Source organism: Nematolebias whitei, chromosome 22 (assembly GCF_014905685.2).
Source record: "Nematolebias whitei isolate Nwh7 chromosome 22, NemWhi1, whole genome shotgun sequence".
Lineage (NCBI taxonomy): Eukaryota > Metazoa > Chordata > Actinopteri > Cyprinodontiformes > Rivulidae > Nematolebias > Nematolebias whitei.
Window position 1 is genome coordinate 13369995 of NC_056519.1, and position 18627 is coordinate 13388621.

At 38.8% G+C, this 18627-nt stretch overlaps 1 protein-coding gene across 1 annotated transcript; it reads right to left on the minus strand.

The window, feature by feature from the left end:
• Nucleotides 1–5934: 5934 nt before the first annotated feature.
• slc6a1l (solute carrier family 6 member 1, like) lies at nucleotides 5935–18289 on the minus strand. The gene is made up of 14 exons (XM_037695793.1): nucleotides 17973–18289; nucleotides 16711–16842; nucleotides 16434–16534; nucleotides 15856–15965; nucleotides 13926–14058; nucleotides 11595–11729; nucleotides 11420–11523; nucleotides 11216–11340; nucleotides 10994–11106; nucleotides 8187–8318; nucleotides 7943–8045; nucleotides 7617–7717; nucleotides 6273–6440; nucleotides 5935–6030 (listed from the first exon to the last, which is right to left on the minus strand). The coding sequence occupies exons 1-14, from the start codon at nucleotides 18211–18213 to the stop codon at nucleotides 5935–5937; spliced, it is 1794 nt and encodes a 597-aa protein (XP_037551721.1). The 5' UTR covers nucleotides 18214–18289.
• Between the last annotated feature and the right edge of the window lie 338 nt (nucleotides 18290–18627).

Here is an 18627-nt window from a genome sequence, read left to right on the forward strand (position 1 = left end):
AAATTTCTATAACTTTTTGTCAGTTATCTCTTGCTAAAGGGAAAAAAACCACAGTGTTCAGTTTGTGGATGGATTCCTTGTAGTTCTAGCACTTGACCACAAAGAAACGTCACAGACTTTTTGAAATTCCCCAGCGATGGATGAACACCCCCCTGATTCTGTTGGCTTTTATAGTCCCAGACCTCATGCCTAACTGTGCTGTCTGTGCACCTGCGTCTATAGCTGACAGCAAACATGTGCCAAAAATACATATGCCTCCACTCAACAATGACTTCTTTGCACTTGACTGAATGCTGGGGCTGAAAGAAGAGGAGAAAAACAACAACCATTGCTTTGAGTAGTAGTCTGTTCTAACCTCTTCCTCAAGGGGTTCAAAAAATAAATAGCAAAACAAGCTATCTACCATTTGCACAGGCGCTCATTTATTTATGAGATGGAGGGGCTTCTTTTTTCTCTCTGCTCGGCTAAGACTAAAAAAAAAAAAAAAAAAGCAAAATGCCGTCCTACGAAAAGCTGTTTCTCTTCATTTTTCTTTTGTGTCGTTGCTCTGTGTCATCTGAGAACAATCGTCGCCACAGATTAATCTGCAGGGGAGGATAACGAGTCAAACTACCGCTTCCTGTTCAACAACTTACCTTGCTGATCGAGGGAAAACTGTGATCGCATTTTGAAGTTGTTCGAGTGTCTGCAACTTGACTGGTTTGGCATTCACGTGTAAGATATGTAACACCCTGTGCTGTCATCTGCACTTTGTCGAGCGCTTTTTTTCAGGAAATCCCACGAGTTCACGTGACGGCGCTTCAGCTGCAGCTGTTAAATGTTCATCGTTTGTCTTCGTGTCACCATTGTGCGTAGTCCCGATACTGTGTGTTCCCGCAACTCCCGGGTTTTTGTTTGCTTTGGATCCTCGTGACGGTTTTTAGTTTTTTCCTCCATCGTAACCTTTCAGACTGACTGACATTTTCAAAAAGGCAAAAAAACTACACGGGGCTTTTATTGCAAATGTTGGCATTAATGGTATTCTTTGTGCAGTTGGCCACCCTGCTATCTTAAAAATGGAACAAAAAAATGAATGCACTATCTGATCTTTCTGTTTCACCTCAGCTTAGATTGTAAATACCACACACGAGCGGTGTTGGAAAGGACAAGCAAGCTACCTTTTCAAATTGCTATCGCCCCGTCGCACGTCCTTCATGCTGAAATAGGTCAGCGGCTGCCACGGCCCAAACGCGTCCATCTTTTAAACACATGCCCCCACCAGGTACTGTGGAATGGATGTTGAGTTATCTGCTCTCATCTGACCTTCATCTGTCTGATTTGTTGATTTATAATCACACAGCCAATGAGGGAAGGTCTCTATCTCATCTTTCCTGTCCTTTCCACTTTGGATTTCACCTTGTGAAACGGACAGAGCTGGCAGTCTTCTGGTAGGCAGAGGCGATGATGAGTATGGCCTTTTCATCCAAACTCTCCACTAAAATCATCTCTGTTGCATTAATCCCAAATGCTTTTGTCATTGCGTAACGCGATGAGAATTAGTGCTTTCATAATGAACGAACAGCTCGGATGATTAGTTTTATACATTTTAACAGCTCAGAACAAACTTTTGAAAGTTATGAAATGGATTTTAGCAATTTAAACTGGTATTGTGGATCATTCATTCATTGATGATGATTGTACGGTTGCTTCTTTGTTTGTTTAAATCAACTTCAGCATATATCGTGATGGATTTGATTTCATGCATGACATTTTGTTAAAAAATTTATTGGACCTTGATTCCAAAAAGGCTTGAATTTACTGGGCATGAACGATGTGATTGAGGAAAAAAAAAATGTAATGGTACAAATTGGGTTTGTGATGGATTCAAAACTGATCCTTTGGCAAGTATGTTTCAGTGCCTCACCTGTTATATTATAATTTATGTCTCTGGATTTTATGGCCCTTTTGTTTTTAGTAGCACAGTTTGAACAATAAGCATTTTGGGAAACAAGTATAACATGTGTGTTCAATAAACATGCGCCACACAGAATTGTTTGATTTGAGAGGAAACCAATGTAGCATTGTGGAAGTGTAGCAAATGTTAAGGAACCGGTCCCGAAGATCCAAAGGGCTCTGCCGTACCAGCGTCATAATCCTGTTGGATTTTCCAACACTGTGTTTGCTCATACTCATGCTATATATATATATATATATATATATATATAAAGGATAAATTGGTGGAAACTGAGTATACCCATCTTTTTTCCCTCAGTTGGCTTTGAATCCCTCTCTATTCCTCTTTATAGTATATCAACTTGCAATTAAAGATGATTTAATTCAGTTCACTACAATGTTCTGCCTCAGTTATTGGATTCAACGTTTTAAACTTATTCAGAAACTTAACAGGGTTTGGTCAAAGTTTAGTCAACATCAGCACAATGGAATCTGGATGTCGAAACAGATTTAATGTGAAAATGTTTTTAATACCAAAAAAAATGAAGTCTTGACTTACTCAGCTCTAGTTAAACCATTGACTGTGTTATATTTATACTATTTATTAAATGGCAGGAAAAGGAACAGAGGAACATAAAATAACTGAAATGAAAAAAAATGAAGTATCAAGCCATATTGAAAAGCTTACCCTACTTTATAGTTTTTTTTCTACTATTACACAAAATAAACATCAAACTCAATTAAACAAGATGCAAATCTAGAGATTAATACCAAAAGAGAAATCGAGCTATTTATTTCACATACTTATAAACCTTTATTTAAACTTGTTGACATTAAATAAACTATGATCAAAGGTCAAAGCTGTCCTGATGCTATTCACTGGTGTAATTTTAACCCTCTGGTTTCATACAACAGTTATCATTTTGTGTCCAAAGTAAATTTGGTTGAACAATAAAATGAAGCTAGTGCTCTCTGAAAGCTCTTTGGGCAACAGTATATTTTAGAATAACTTCTATTGAACAGAACATGTAATTTTAAAGAACGGCCGCTAAATGTCCTGATGCATCCTGAATACTCCAGGTAGATAAATCTAACAGGGTTGAGTCAGGTCTTCTGGATGAGTTCTTTTTTGTCGAAACATTTCATCTTTTATCCAAAAGACTCTCAGTCTGAGGAGCTGCAACAAACTCAGTTTTATAAATAGCACCTTCTCATAGTGGATTAGTCAGTGCGATGGTGACAGCCAGAACTAGTTGTTCACATGCAAAAGGAGGACCATCAACCTAACAATTAATCATTAGTGCCATGATGGCCACCTGCTCTTCATAGAGGGCTGAGTGATGCTAGCAATAACAGCATTGTAAGAGGGGGACAATTGAACACAGAGACCCCCGCCCCTGTTTAACGATGGAGAAGTTATCTTCACAAGATGGCTTCCTTCATTCCTCTCTCAAACCATCGTTCCTCTCTATCAAGGATGTGAACATCTTCATCCCTGAAAGAGTGACCGCTGGCCTGGAGATGAGTGTAGACCTCAGAATCCTGGCCTGATGATGTTGCTGTTCTGTGCTGGACCATCCTTTTGGTCAGTAGCTGTTTTATTTCCCCAATATAGATCTGATCACAGCCCTCCTGGCACTTAGCAACCGCTAACTGATCAGAAGGACTGAATCTATGGGGTTTTTGGAAACAAATCCAATGATTTACTATCCGCTTTCTGAGCTTTAATATTCATTCATTCAACCTTTATTTAGACAGATAAATCACAATGAGCCTCGAAGACTCATTTACAAGTGAGATCTGTTTAGTCAGACAAAAAAGTAGTGAAAGTGAACACGTAGGAATTGAAGGCAAAAAAAAATTCCTATCAAACTCTTTCTTGTTGGCTGAGAAGATAGACCCTGATAATGAAAAAATACCCCGTACATACAAGCACATGGTGACACAGACATTCCGCAGGGGGCGACAAGGGCAGCGAGAGTGTCCATGGACGCTCCCAGAGGCACTGTAGTTCTGATAAGAATAGAATAATCAGTCAGTTCCCTCTGGTGAGATCTGTAAACATTCTCGAGGGGTGTCAGGGAGTGGCCAAGGACAACGCCAATGAGAGTCCAAGAGTCCTGAAATGATGACAATGTTTATTCAGCTGGTTCCCTCTGGTGATCAGTGGACTTCCTCGATGGGAGGGAGGGGGGCAGAGCGTCAGATTACAGAGCGTCCAGGCGAATTGAGATAAGGTGGCCTGCAAGGCCAGCCGAGGGAGCCAAATTCAGACGAACATTTGTTTTGAAGGCAGACAGAACTTTACTGAATTTTTTCTGCCTTGAGTCTTTGCTGGTCTCACATCGATTCCAAAAGGTCCAAATTAAGTGGACACACCACTGATCCGTGCCTGAGAATATTCCCCGAGATGTGATCCGTCCTGCCAGTGAGCCTAGGGACCGCATATGGTCTACGATTCTCACAAATCACATCCAATTTACGATCCAGTCCGCTAAGCAAGAGAGTCTGGGTGCACGAGACGCATAGCAAACCTTCACATAGGCGGCAGCCTGACCAGGCCAGATTGGCTGCGGCCGTCTTCTTTGTATGTTGATAAACTAGGAACCAGACAATAATATGTATATAATTTAATAAACATTAAACAGAAGATAGGGATTCAAACGGAACATGGACGTGTCTTGATGAAGCAAATTTTCAGAAAATTTATTTATTGACAAGTTATATTAACTTAGTTAATTTCTTTTTTTAATGCATCTTATTGACAATAGGGAATGGTGTCACATTGCATAATTTATTTTTCTATTTTATATTGTTACCGACATGAAAACTGAGGTACTCTCCGTGCAAATGCACAGCATATTGTTATGTAAAACTATGCATATCAAAATGTGTGCATCAACAGAAAAGATAAACAAAAATAAAAGTGCTGCAGACCTTACAGCATGCAAACACAACTGGGTCCAGCAATGTTGTGTACATAGATTGAAGGATGATTTGTAATTTTGATCTGTTCATGGAAAGTTTTTGCATTTTTCCTCCCTGAATTGTTAAGAAACAAAGACATGTTATGTCATTGTTGTGTGTAAAGTGCAGCGTAATTATGCAGATTTGGGCCATAAAACACAATTTAAGGTTGAAATATAAAACAGTTTGAAGACATTGACAAAGCCATGGGTTAAATACTGAAACACTAAAAGCAGATAAAACTATCAGAGTACTTTATCTTTGCAGACCTGCAACTGTTTCCTGCTACATGTAGATCTATGTTTACAACTGTGCATTTAAAGCTTTTAATTGTTCCTTATGGAGGGATAACATTTTACATACTAAGCTTAACAAAACATTATTAAAACAAAATATAACCACCAATCTCATAAAATAGTCCATTGGAGGTGCATATGTTTTTGTTTTATTCACTTCCCAAAATTTCCAAAATAACACCTTCAGCAATTTTATCATAATATGTACAGTTTTCCAATGTCCTAAACATATTGCCATGAATGTTATTTTATACATAATTCAAAGTTGAATGCATCAAAAATAAAATTTAATTGTGTGTGGTAAATATTACACCTAATGTTCACATACAAATTGTTTCATTTTCTCCCCCCCCCCCCCCAAACAAACTGTATATAAAAGCATTTTGAAAAAAGAAAGGTGTAAATCATTTGATTTATTCAAGTTTATGCTTTAAATCCAAATTTACCAGATTATTTAACTCATCTGTACAATGATTTTCAGGACACTAACGGCGAAGCTCATAAACAAATGTGGTGACTGTGTCCAGTGGTTTACAGTTACATTCAGTTTGTGGTCAGAGTCTTTACTGCCAGAGGAAATGTCTCCTTCATTTATCAAAAGTTTCCCACCACAATGAGGGCTGGAGTCGAACAAGTAAAATGATTTTCTCTGCAGACTTCAGTCGCCCATTTGTCAAATTTTCCCCATAGACCACATTTAGTCCTGACAGTCAGATCATTTTAACCTGAGCAGTCTTGGCTAGACAGTAGCTTCCCCCACGCTTCCTGTGTGTGTGAATTCTTCCGACTCCGACGGCTTCTCATCCTCCTGGGCGGTTGTCATCCTCCGCCAACGCTGGTCAGGTTAAAGAGAGTTGCGTCAGCCTCAGATAAAACTCTGAATAGGTTATTTTGAAGGTCAGTTCAGATGGGATACACATAAATGAAAATATTCTACAATGTATAAACTGTTTGATAGAACATCATTTCAACAAAGAAAAAAAGTTGAATTATTTTTTCAGTCTCATTTATTCTTTAAAGTTAAGTACATTCTACAAACCCTTTCAACAGAATTGTACCTGTAACAATATGTTGTACCTGTTTGATGCTGCCCTTGGTAGTACAGAACATGTAGATGATGTAGCCTGGGATGAGTACCATTGAAGACAAAGCCATGAGCCATCCGATAACTTGGCCCCAAAGTGGGTACACGTACTTTCCAAGGGAAAGAGGAGTCATCTCGATGGCACTAAAGGTGAACACCCCCTGCAAACAAAGTTATTTAGAATGAATTGTTGCTTTGAACAAAACTAGTAGTAGGTTGGTTTGTGTACAGGTTTCAAACACAGAACTCGATACGATGACGTCTACTCAACAAGGAAACATGTTCTACGAGAACCAATGAAGCAATAAAAAAATGCAGGATTGCAATTCCTGGTTGGGAGTGAGGTTCTTGCCTCAAGTTGAGGAGTTCAAGTATCTCAGGGTTTTGTTCACGAGTAAGGAAAGAATGGAGCAAGAGATCAACAGTCAGATCAGTGCAACTTCTTTAGTATTGCATACTCTGCCGGTCCATTGTCTTATTCAGGACTTATCCAGGAGAGACTTGAAGTATAGCTGCTGCTTCTCAACATCAGGAGAAGTCAGTTGAGGTGGGCATCTGGGTAAGGATGTGCCTTGGACACCTCTCTACGGAGGTTTTCCAGGCATGTCTGACTTGGAGGAAACGCTGGGGAAGACCCAGGACACGCTGGAGAAACTTTGTTTTTTGGCTAGTCTGGGAATGCCTTGGAATCCTTGAAGAGGATTTGGAAGATTTGGCTGTGGGATAGATGTCTGGACCTCCTTGCTCAAGCTGCTACTCCCGAGACCCAACTCCAGAATAAAAGGAAGAGGATGGATGGATGGATGGATGGATGGATAATTTAGCTGGAATTTCTAGGTGATGTAATTATAAAGCATTATAAAGCATTAGGAGGCATTATGAAGCGATCAGTCTTCCCTTGCATGTGCATGTGATGCTTGGATCTTTTCGTGCTGAAATGTACTCTTCTGCTACAATTAATAGTTAAAACTAAAACCTACAATGTGAATGAATATAATCACATTTCAGACAAGTTTCACTGAATGTTACCTTCAAACTCTCATTATTTTATTTATTGCAGATCAACAGAGTTCCTTTTCTTGTAGTTGGACACTTATTTTAACCTTTTGCAGTTGATATTCTCTATTAAATTAAAAGGTGAGGTGGAAAAAATCACCTTGTCTGGCAAAAGCAACAAATTTAGTTCTGACATCAACCGTTTATCGCTGTATCGCTGTATCGCTGTATCGCTAATGCAGTCTTATGGATGCGTTGATCATCCTAATAACTAATCTAAAATACTTTACTCATGAGGTGAATTTGTTACAGAGGTTAAAAGATAATCATTTTCCTTGTACCAGGCAGATCAGAGGGGTGAAGAACAGCCAACAAAGCTTCCACCAGACACATGGCCGATAGCCTATCATGTCCTCAATGTTCTTGTAAAATCTTTCAGCTCCTGCAGACAAACAGGACAAATGTGGAGACAAGGACGGCAAAACAAAGAAGGAAACCCAAGAGGACAAAGTCTGGCCATATCCAAAATGTAATTTCCTGTTGGATAGCTACAACATGAAGGGAAATCCGTCTATCTAGTTTGTTCACCTTAGGTAAACTATGGTATATTTTACTTTAATTCAACAATTTTTTTCATTAACTGGAGGGAAAAGGATGTGTTTCCTACCATAAAACCACGATATGGAAACTGTTTCAAAAAAGACAAGGAAGAGAAGACACATCCCGCTGGCAGAGTAGTAATCAAACAGCTTGAAGACATAGAGACCGCCCTGAGGGATTCCAACAAACACACACTTTCAGAGGCTAAATAGAAACACGTGACTTTATTTAATGTTTAATAAGTTTGGTAGGATGATTTTACACTGCAGTTGGTGGTAAGGATGTTTTATCACACACTAAAAACAGACTACCTGAGTGATATTGGAGAAACCAATGATGAAGGAGATGAAGCAAATAATAAGGATGAAGACCTTCTTCCTCTTCCTCAGCACCAGAGGATACTCATCCATGAGGGCTGTGATGAAACCTTCGACTGTGCAAAACTATCCAAAAAGAAAGTTATAAAGAAACACCAATCATTTTGTCCTATTGTTCTGATTATCAAAGGATTGTGGAGATTATACTTCTGTCTAATAATCACAGTGATAAATGGAGTGAGCAACAAAATGAAAGTGTAGCAAAAGGATTATATGAAATCAAATTTTTGAAAAATGTAAAGTTTCTCCTGGTTTTAAACTTTATCCTTCCTGTTTGATGAAGCGAAGGCTCTATAGTCTTGTTTTCCATAAGAGCTTCTTTCAAACTTAATATTTATATAGTTGTAGTTTATAATGTTCATTATGGTCAGATTGATAAACTGAAGTATCACACCTGCTCCACTGTTGTAATCTTTTGAATTCCAGGACAATATTGTGTTGTGTGACGTTGACTCTAAACCTTGACATGTCATTTTCTGAAAATCAGAGGCATTACATTAAACCAACAAGATGTGCTCGGATAATTTCAACCTTGTGGAAAAAGCTTTGAAAATTGACCCAAAGGTTGTTATACCTTCTGTTCAGGATTGTAATTATTTAAAATCAAGATTTGGACATTGACATGCATGGCTTTGTCATGTAACTATATGCATTAATTGGGAACTGCCTTGAAAGGCAGCCACCTATTATCCACCTGACAAAGGGTTTCATAACTTTATATCTTACTCTTCCGACAACTTTAATGATGTGTACCCCCACATAGGGATGCACGATCCACTTTTTTTTTCCACTTCTGATACCGATACCTGAGGTATTGGTGATACCGATCTGATACAGAAAAACAGTGCTGAATTATCAAAAATGCCTAAAACATATCCTCTGGATCCGATTCTGAAACAGGTCCAGATGACATGATTTAGCCATTTTTGTTGTTTACTTGGATGTTTGAGCTTACAAACCCAATGCTGAATTAACTTAAAACATTTGTTTTATGTACTGAATTACTAATTTATTGAAAACGCTACACCAGAACAGCACACTTAAACACACCAAGAGCTTCACAAGCTTGGTCAAACATATAAAAATACAACTTTAATTTGTTCAGTCAGTACAATTATAACATCCATTGTAAAATAAATAATAATAAAGATACTGAAACTGACAAAAACAAAGGTTGACTACTTTGGTCAAACATGAAAAAAATAAACTTCAACAAACCTTTCAAATGGTTCAGGAATTTTAAATATAATGTAAAATAAATAATAAACGAGCTGAAATAAGAGGAAAAACAAAGACAGCACAAAGCACAGAATTAGAGTGAATAGATCTGCTCAGTTATGGATCGGTCACATTGTCACCGATACCTGATCCAGAAGTTTTTTTCAATATCTGGCCCAATACCGATATTGGTATCGGCTTGGTGCATCTCTACCTCCACAAATGTTATATCGGCGCCACGATGTGCGCTATTACTTTTATTGGTGTTTTGAATTACCATAGCGACGTAATTTGCAAAGAAAGACGCCATTTTTCTAATTCAAAACGTCTGATAGAACTCTAAAATGAGTGCCACGCAGCAGTCCCCATCTGTTTATCCAAGAACTTTCTGGTTAGAATTAGAAATTTCCTGGAGAATCTTTCATGAGGACTGCCAGGCTGCTGCCGATTTAAAATTGTGATTTGACAAAACTAATGTGTTGGGGTTTGCTCTCAGCTACCACTATACCAAATTTGAGCTGAATAGCTCTAAAAATGGCTGAGTTATCATAATATTTCCTTTTTAGCTAAGGTGGCCATTTTTGATTTTTGATTTGGATTCATTATGTGATAGGGAACATTCTCAGCTCTAATCTCACCAAACTTCAGCTCTACTTCTCAAAGAATGACCGAGTTAGAGTCAATTTTGTGTTTGCTGCGGTAGCTGTGGCAGCCATCTTGAATCAAAACGGCTCCAAACGTTAATCAGTTCTAGACATTTATCTGATGATTACTTTCTGTGAGCTTCAAACAAATCCAACACTGAGTTTCTGTTTTCTTCAGGGACATCTACACTCTTAAGTCATGTGACTTGACAACAGCTGTTAGTGCGAGTAGTGTTCTATTTCCTTTGGGGAAATATGGCATCTTTGTTAGCAAAACACATCACCATGGTAACTCGAAACACCAACAAAAGGAATAGCACACATCATGGCGCTGAGCCGGTTGTTCCGATGTAACATTTGTGGGGGTACATGTTGCAGTTTGGGCCGCATTAAAGTTGATGGAAGAGTGTATAAATAAAGTTAAGAAACCCAAGTTGCGTGGATAATAATAGGTGTCTGCGTATACTATGCAGTCGCCAGTTAAAATGGGGAGCAAGAGGAAGTATCCTAACAAAGCAGAAGAAGAGATTATCTCTGCATGCTTGCAGAATGATGTTGTAACAATAACTGATAACAGATATGCAGTTACATCTAACAACTTATTGAATCTTCTGGGCTGGTGTGCCAGTATTATCAGACACATTTTCAGCTGCATGCAGCTGTCCCTGGATGCCCTTTGAGTTATTACTGAACTTTTTTTTTATGTTTAATTATAATGCTTGCAAAAACTTTGAATTGGTTCCATTGTTCAAATTAAATGACAGGAACAAAGACCAAAATGTCTTGATTTAGGGTTTTACACTTGCTAACACTTGCACACCGCCTTTTGGTGCGTTCACATTTTATCATATCCACATCTTTACAAGTATTTCACGTTACCTGACTGTCCAAGCCGAGCATCATGAGCATGGAGAAAAACAGGATGGCCCACAGAGAAGACATAGGGAGCTGGGTGACTGCCTGAGGATAAGCTAAAAACGCTAAACCTGGACCTATGCCACAAGAATTAGATCAGAAATGTTTTAATTATTGTGTAGAAGCAAACTAAACTGTATGCAAAAAAATAATAATAATAATTCAAAAAGCTAAAGCTAAATATACCTGAGGCTGCCAGTTCCTGCACAGGCTTCTTTGTGATGTAAGACATGAAGCCTACAATCGAGAAGATAACAAATCCAGCAAACATGCTGGTGCAGGAGTTGATGCAGCACACTATAACAGAGTCCCTGAAGAGATGGCACCACAAGAGGATGTTAGAAAAAAAGGGGGGAGAAAGGTGTTAATAAAAAGGATGTTTGTTCGTACTTGTAGACATCATTGTTGTAAGGGTTGTAGCTTCCCAGAGCGATGAGCGAGCCAAGGCCCAACCCGTAGGAGAAGAAGATTTGAGTCGCTGCGTCCAGCCACACCTGTGAAACAGAACATTACGTCAGGACTGTACGCGCCTGTGTCTGGTGTTGGATGGAAGGAGAGGATGTACCTCAGATCGGACGAGCTTATTGAAGTCTGGAGTGATGTAAAAGAGGATCCCATCTATGGCTCCGGGAAGTGTGACCCCTCGGAAAAACAGGATGAACAGCATGAAGTAGGGATAGGTGGCAGAGAAATAAACAACCTGCAGGAGGAGGCACAAACGCTTTTATGTGTGTGTTCATCACGTTTGACAAATAATTCATACCTAAACCATCATAACTCTTAATTAGTGGTTAAATACCAAATGATTTAGTTTTTAAAATAAATACATGGCTTTGTTGCCAGAGAAGCTGTTGGATGTAGCTCAGGGTTCTGCACCATTATGATTATGCCTAATTGGTAATGTCCATCAACACCAGAGCCTGGGGAAGAGGGGGGAGATTCATTTTTCCATACATCTCTCAGATGCCTCCCATTAAAATCCAATTATCCCAAGCAGTAAATGTGTTTCTGCTCAGATATGTTGCTTCAACATGTCGTAATGTGAAAGTCCAGGCAGGGTCATGTTATTCCCCTCTGAATGTTTATGAAGCATGTGATCCATTTTTCTTCTGTACATTTTCTGAAGTGCTTTTCGTCCCACAGTTTTTAAGCTATTTCAACAAATCATTTTTCAAAATGTTCAGCTCTTTCAGGACAATCCTGCTGTGACTTTTGGTATTGGTGCAACTTTAGCTTTTTAAAATATTGAGCCTCTTCTGCCATTTTTATCCTCATAAAAAAGGAATTGAGTTCATTTTACATCCTTCAAACCTTTAGATCTGTTTACAACCTTTTGCTCCTTTCACATTTTGTTCTGGTTCAGCTTCTTTTATCTTCCTTGTGCAAATTTAAACTTTTTTTCAGATGGTTTTTTTTTTCAGCTCTTTTGTGCTCCTTTCAGAGCCTTTCTGCAAACTACAACATTTTGTGCTTCTTCTAACTTCTTTCTGCTAATTTCAACTTGTTGTGCTGCTTTCAGCTTATTTCTGTAAGTTTCAGCTTTTTCTATGATTTCAGCAGTTTTTTGCTAATTAAGCTTTTGCAACTAATTTCATCTTTTTCCACTGTTTTCCACTTTATTCAGCCTAATTCAGCAAAAATGTGCTTTCTCCACTTCCTTCTTGTAATTTCAGCTCGTTTCTGCATTGTAGCTACTTTTCAGCTGTTTTTTTGACTAATTAAAGCTTTTTTTAATATTTCTACTATTTTGTGCTCATTTCTTCTTTTTTCAGTCTAGTTGGGCAAACGTTCTTTCTGCTTTCTCCTGCTAATTTAAGCTTGTTCTACATTTTCAGCTACTTATTTTTAGCATTTTGTAGCTAATTTCAGCTGTTTTCAGATAAATTCAAATTTTTCTAGGTAATTTCTGCAACTTTCAGCCTAATTAATTTCTTTATGCTAATTTTAGCATGTTATGCTCTTTTCAGCTTTTTTCTGTTAGGTTCAGCTGTTTATGTTATTTTAGCTACATTTTAGCAGTTTTGTGCTAAATTTAGCTTTTTCAGCTAGTTCCATTTTTTTTTTAGCTCATTTACACTCTTTCCACTTCCTTCTGGTAGTTTAAGCTTCTCTCTGCCTCTTCAGCTACTTTTCAGCTATTTTTTTGCTAATGTCATATTTTATAGCTAATTTCCTAATTTTTGTGCTCATTTCTATTTATTTAAACCTAATTCAGCAAATATGTGTTATTTCTGCTTTCTTTTGCTAACTTAGGTTTGTTCTTCCATTTCAGCTACATTTCAGCTGTTTTTCAGTACGTTCTTCAGCATTCACACTGTATTTTTGCAGGAAATGTATTTTCTCTAGTTTTTACTGTTTTATTCATATATTTAAAATGCCAAGCTTTTTCAAATGAGACAAAAAGTATGAAATTACTGTTGAATATTGCAGTAACAGTACTCCAACAAACCCACATTTTCCTCCCTCCTCTCTCTTTCTTCTGCTATCATGATGCTCACGATCCTCTGCATGAGCTTTAGCTGTTCAACCATTCTCATGTAAAATTCTAAATCATTTATGTGCAGCGATGTTGGTCCATCTGAACCTTGAAAAATATATATTTAGTGTTTTGTTGAAGGGGATATTTAATTTTCTTTATCACATCAGCTCAATAAAATCTCCCCTAGTCAAAGAATCTTACAGGGTTTTGATCCATTTATACAGAGAGACAGTAAAAATTAAAACAGACATTTTTCATGATGTTCCTAGCTGAAGGATTAATACAAATTCTGTTTTTTTTAATGAACTGCCTTTTTTTTATCTCTTTGCACAGACAAATAGTCCTGGAAGCAAACCTGTCTGAAGCAAAAGAAAACATAAAAATCCAGAGAGAGAAAACTTTAACAGAGACTCTGACCTTTCCTGTCCACTCCACTCCTTTCCAGATTGAGAAGTAGACAAGGACCCATGACAGAGCCAGGGTACCCACTAGCGGCCAGCGTAGCTCTCCTGGTTCCTCCAGACCCCCAGTTAGCTGGTGCATGTTACGTCTGTGGAAACACACCTACACGCTGAATACAAGGAATCTAGACAAGTTGAACGTGCTGCTTTTTTAAAGCAACACAAAAACGTGAGATAAAAATGGGCCCTTTTAATCAGTTTACCAATTTAACAATCTACTTGAGGGGAAAACTAAGACCTCCTGAACTTATTACTCTGTCAACACTTTTGTATTAGTATAAAACTATTTAATGGTTTGTAAAGGTTTTTAACGTTTTGATTTTTTTTTTATAAAAGCAAAGGGAAGCTCTTATTGTTACATAAAAATTGATTCTCATAAACACCATCTAACACAAGGCCTCACTTCTGCTGATTAACAACCAATGTTGTGTATAAATCCTAATGTTTGAATAATGGAAACAATTGAAGGTTTCCTTAAATACTGACCTCTTGGCATCAGATTTGAGATGTTAGGTCTCAAAATACCAATTTTAGTATAATTTATAGTTAAAATAATTAGGGATGCACAATATTATCTGCATGGTATCGTTATCGGCCGACATTAGCATTAAAGTTCAATATCGGCCATTCCATCAAAATAACTCACCAACATAAAAGACGCTGTTTTTTTATGACAACCCAGTGACAAGGATGCCTGCAGTGACAGCACAACGTGATGACGTCATGCGCGCCTACCTGACCTGATCACGGCGGCCAGGAAGAAGTCAAAATATTGGTGGTGTGGAAGGGGTTTTGTTTTTTTCCCATTGGTGAGGATGTCGGATTCCAAATATTTTTGGGCTACGTTGAGCCTCAATACATCGTCCCCAGTCAGAGATATTTTTCCAACGTAACGTTACCCGAGTTACAAGCCATCATTTTCAACGTCATTGAGAAGCTAATAGCCGATAGCACTTGGGTGAGTTTTACCACAGACATTTGGACGTTGTGTTAGCCCCGTTAGCATGATCAGTCTTACGGCACCATGGATAGACAAAAACTTTGAACTTAAAAAGGCTGTCCTTCATGCGCAGGAGTGCAGAGAATCCCACACTGCAGCTAGGAACCTGGAACAAGCCTCCACAAGTGAGACGGCATCACATGTGACTAATGCTAGTAAATAATATTTAACACTTTTCATTTAATATAAGTTAAAGTGCTATGCATATAGCTGTTACTGAATATATGTCACCAGCTCTTACAGCTGTTACGCAATTTTTGTAGCAAATAAGAATAAAGAAGAGGCAATGTTCTGACAAAGGAAAGTACATAAAATATTAGTATTGGATATCGGCCAAAAATCTAATATTGTGCATCCCTAAAAATAATCATGTATTTCTTGCAGTAGAATGGTGGTGCAGTCGAAAAAGCTGTTGCCTCTCAGCGAGAAGGTCACCGGATCGAATCCCGACCAGGGATCTTTCTGGGTGGAGTTTGCATGTTCTCTCCGTGCATGTGTGGGTTTTCTCCAGGTACTCCAGTTTCCTCCCACAGACCAAAAACATGCATTGACTGATTGGTAACTCTAAATTGTCCCTAGGTGTGAGTGAGAGAGTGAATGGTTGTTTGTCTCTATGTGTCTCTGTGATGGACTGGAGACCTGTCCAGGGTGTACCCTGCCTCTCGCACAATTACTGCTGGATATGGGCACCAGTGACCTCCGCGACCCAAAAAGGAAGAAGTGGGTAAAGGTAAACGATGGATGGATGAATTACTTGCATTAAAGGCCAGCTCCCACATGTTCTATATAAAAAAAAAATGGTGGCACCTGTGCACATTTTGGTTGTTGCTCTTTCTTTACACAAACACTTGACATCACAGGGTGGGCTTGGATCTTACGAACTTACTCCCAGAACTCAGTGACAGCGCTGGTCAGGTTGGTGGTGTCCGTCACGCTGTAGTTGGAAAAACAGTCCTCTGTGTTCCAGTAGTTATCACAACTCTGCCAAGGAAGCTCCTGCACACAAAACAGGATGGGATTTAGAGTTAGCGCCAAAATTCAAAGAGGTGGAATAATTTTCCTAAAACGAGAGACAAACCAACAACACTTCCATCAATCTGCTGCGTTTTGCTGAGTTTGACATTCATGCCCTTGACTTTTCAGTCACCTGTTTTCTGTGACTCAGCAGCTGCGAACATTACCAAGGCTCTCCAGAACACGGGAGGCAGAAAAGTGAAGGTAAACCATTCAGCAGTGGAAATGACATTTAAAGAACTGCCTGTGCTCCACCTTCAGTTAAACACATTACACAGCAGTGAAAGTGTTTGTCCTTCCTGCGATGCATTTTCAAGATTCATGTCAGTAAATGTTTCTGTTTCTGCAGTCTGGCTTCTTTGATGCAGATGGACACATAAAGATAAATTGATGCAGCAAAGACAGAACAGAACAAAAAAAACAGTATCTGTTGAGATAAAACAAACATACCGAGCCAAAGGAGTTGAATAAGTAATAAATAGCCCAAGCGATGATGATGATGTAGTAGATGTTTAACCAAAAGGAGAGGACGACTGCAGCCAAACCAACACCTGGAATAAAGGATGATAGACATGAGGATGACATTTTCTGAACATTATATTACGCACATCAGAGCAAAGTCATGGAGAAAGAGTTCAATATCAAACGGTAAACTGAGCAGAAAATAAGATCATGTCCATAAAATGATTAGATTTTCCTGGATGGATTGAAACACTTGGATTATTACCTTTCATCATGGGGATGAGTTTCCACACTCCCAGTCCACCCACTGAGGTGAACTGGCCTAGAGCTGTCTCTAGGAAAAAGAGGGGTATCCCTGCAAACACCAGGGTCATGAAGTACGGGATCAGGAAGGCACCTGACATACAAAAGACAAATACATTTACAGGTAAGAAAAAAATACACATGTTGTGTAGAAGATAAATGTAGTGAGATAATGTTTCATTTTTCAAGGATTCAAAGGTTATTTATTGTCATTCGCATCACATGGGGTACAAGAAGTGGAACGAAATTGTGTACACAGGGTCCCAGTTACATCCAACAAAAGTATAAAATGTAAAAAAAAAAGTAATAGGATCTAAAATATGCACTAAGAAAAACGTTAACTAAAAATACACTAAGCACTAGTAGTACAAAAACGATACACAGAACAGCAGCATAAACATGAGTGTGTGAGCAGGGGAGTATGAATGAACACAGCAGCATGGAACAAATCAGCAGCATGAGATCAGCAGCAACATGATGTGATTCTTCACAGTGATTATTCTGGTTAGAGATTCATGAGTCTAACAGCCTCAGGGTAGAAGCTGTTCATCAGTCTAGTGGTTCTACACTTAATGCTCCTCAACCTCCTTCCTGAGGGGAGCGGGGCAAAAAGTGTTTGTGCTGGGTGAGTGAGGTCCTTCATGATGCAGGTGGCTCTCTTCCTGCATCTGGAGGTGTAGATGTATGTGATGGTGGGGAAGCTGACTCCAACAGACTTCTGTGCAGCCTTCACCACTCTCTGCAAAGCTTTTCTTTCTGCAGCTGTGCAGCCTCCATGCCACACGTTGATGCTGGAGCACAGGATGCTCTCCTCATATGCATTATTGTTTTGTGTCATATAGCCCCCAAAATTAATTTTTGCTGTTGCAAACTACTTTAGTTTGGTAAACCTCTGCTCCTGATGGAAGATTTGTTTTTAAATGTGTCATATTCAGCAGACACATCTTCTATTTGACAATGAGAAGCTCTTACTCCTGATGAGGAAAATAAAACATAATTTCAAACACAAAGGCATTTATAATCACTTTATTTCTTTAAAATGCACTCTGAAAAGGTGATTCAAGTCAAATACTCAATTGCACAGAAAAAAAGATCTCAAAGGAAAATGTGTTTGTTGTGGTGAAATCCATCCTGACTGGTTATCCCAATAAAACAACATCATAATTAGCCCACATTCATATACATAAATGCATATTTATTATCTGTCAGTTTGGTTTTACTTACCTCCACCATTCTTGCCACACAGATAAGGAAACCTCCAGACGTTTCCTAAACCAATGGCATAGCCTACACACGACAGCAGGAAGTCAAACTTCCCCTTCCAGCTTCCCCTCTCAGGTAGAACCTCCTTTTTCTGTGTTTCATCTGCAGGCGGAGCTGCAGGATCCAGCTCCTCAGAAGGAACAGCTTGTTTGACCTCTGATGGGGAGTTCAAGTCCACCGTACTCTGCCCAGTCTTCCCCATCGTGGGACCACTTTTGGTGGTCCAAATCCGTTTGACTTCACAACCTGGGATGTCTGTGTTGATGCCTGACTGACTGTCACACTCCTGCCACCAAACCGTCGACAGATTTGAAATGTGCACTGGCAATCCGTGTGAAGATGGGCTGCGAATAAAGTCACATGAGAGTAAGTTTTGTACATTTTTATGTCTTTTTGTTCGTATTTTACAGTTGCACAATGAAAGGAAGAGATCTAAAAATCAGTTTCTACACAGGATTATGAGTTAGAGAGAAGAAGGTGAGGTCAAGTCTGACCTGTATTAAGATAAAGCATTTGTGCATGAAGTAACAGATATGAGTGGTATGTGGGTTGCGTGCATGAAAAACTTTCCAAATCTTCTCAGCTTGACTCATGTTAGGTTTGTTTATTTGATTAG

Excerpts from the sequence above, each read along its gene's own strand:
- slc6a1l (XM_037695793.1), bottom strand. The coding sequence starts at position 18,213 with ATGGGGAAGACTGGGCAGAGTACGGTGGACTTGAACTCCCCATCAGAG. Across the intron at positions 11,730-13,925 it reads GAGTGGAGTGGACAGGAAAG|GTTGTTTATTTCTCTGCCAC; the intron begins GTCAGAGTCTCT and ends CTCCTCCTGCAG. Across the intron at positions 11,107-11,215 it reads GCAGGAACTGGCAGCCTCAG|GTCCAGGTTTAGCGTTTTTA; the intron begins GTATATTTAGCT and ends CTTGTGGCATAG.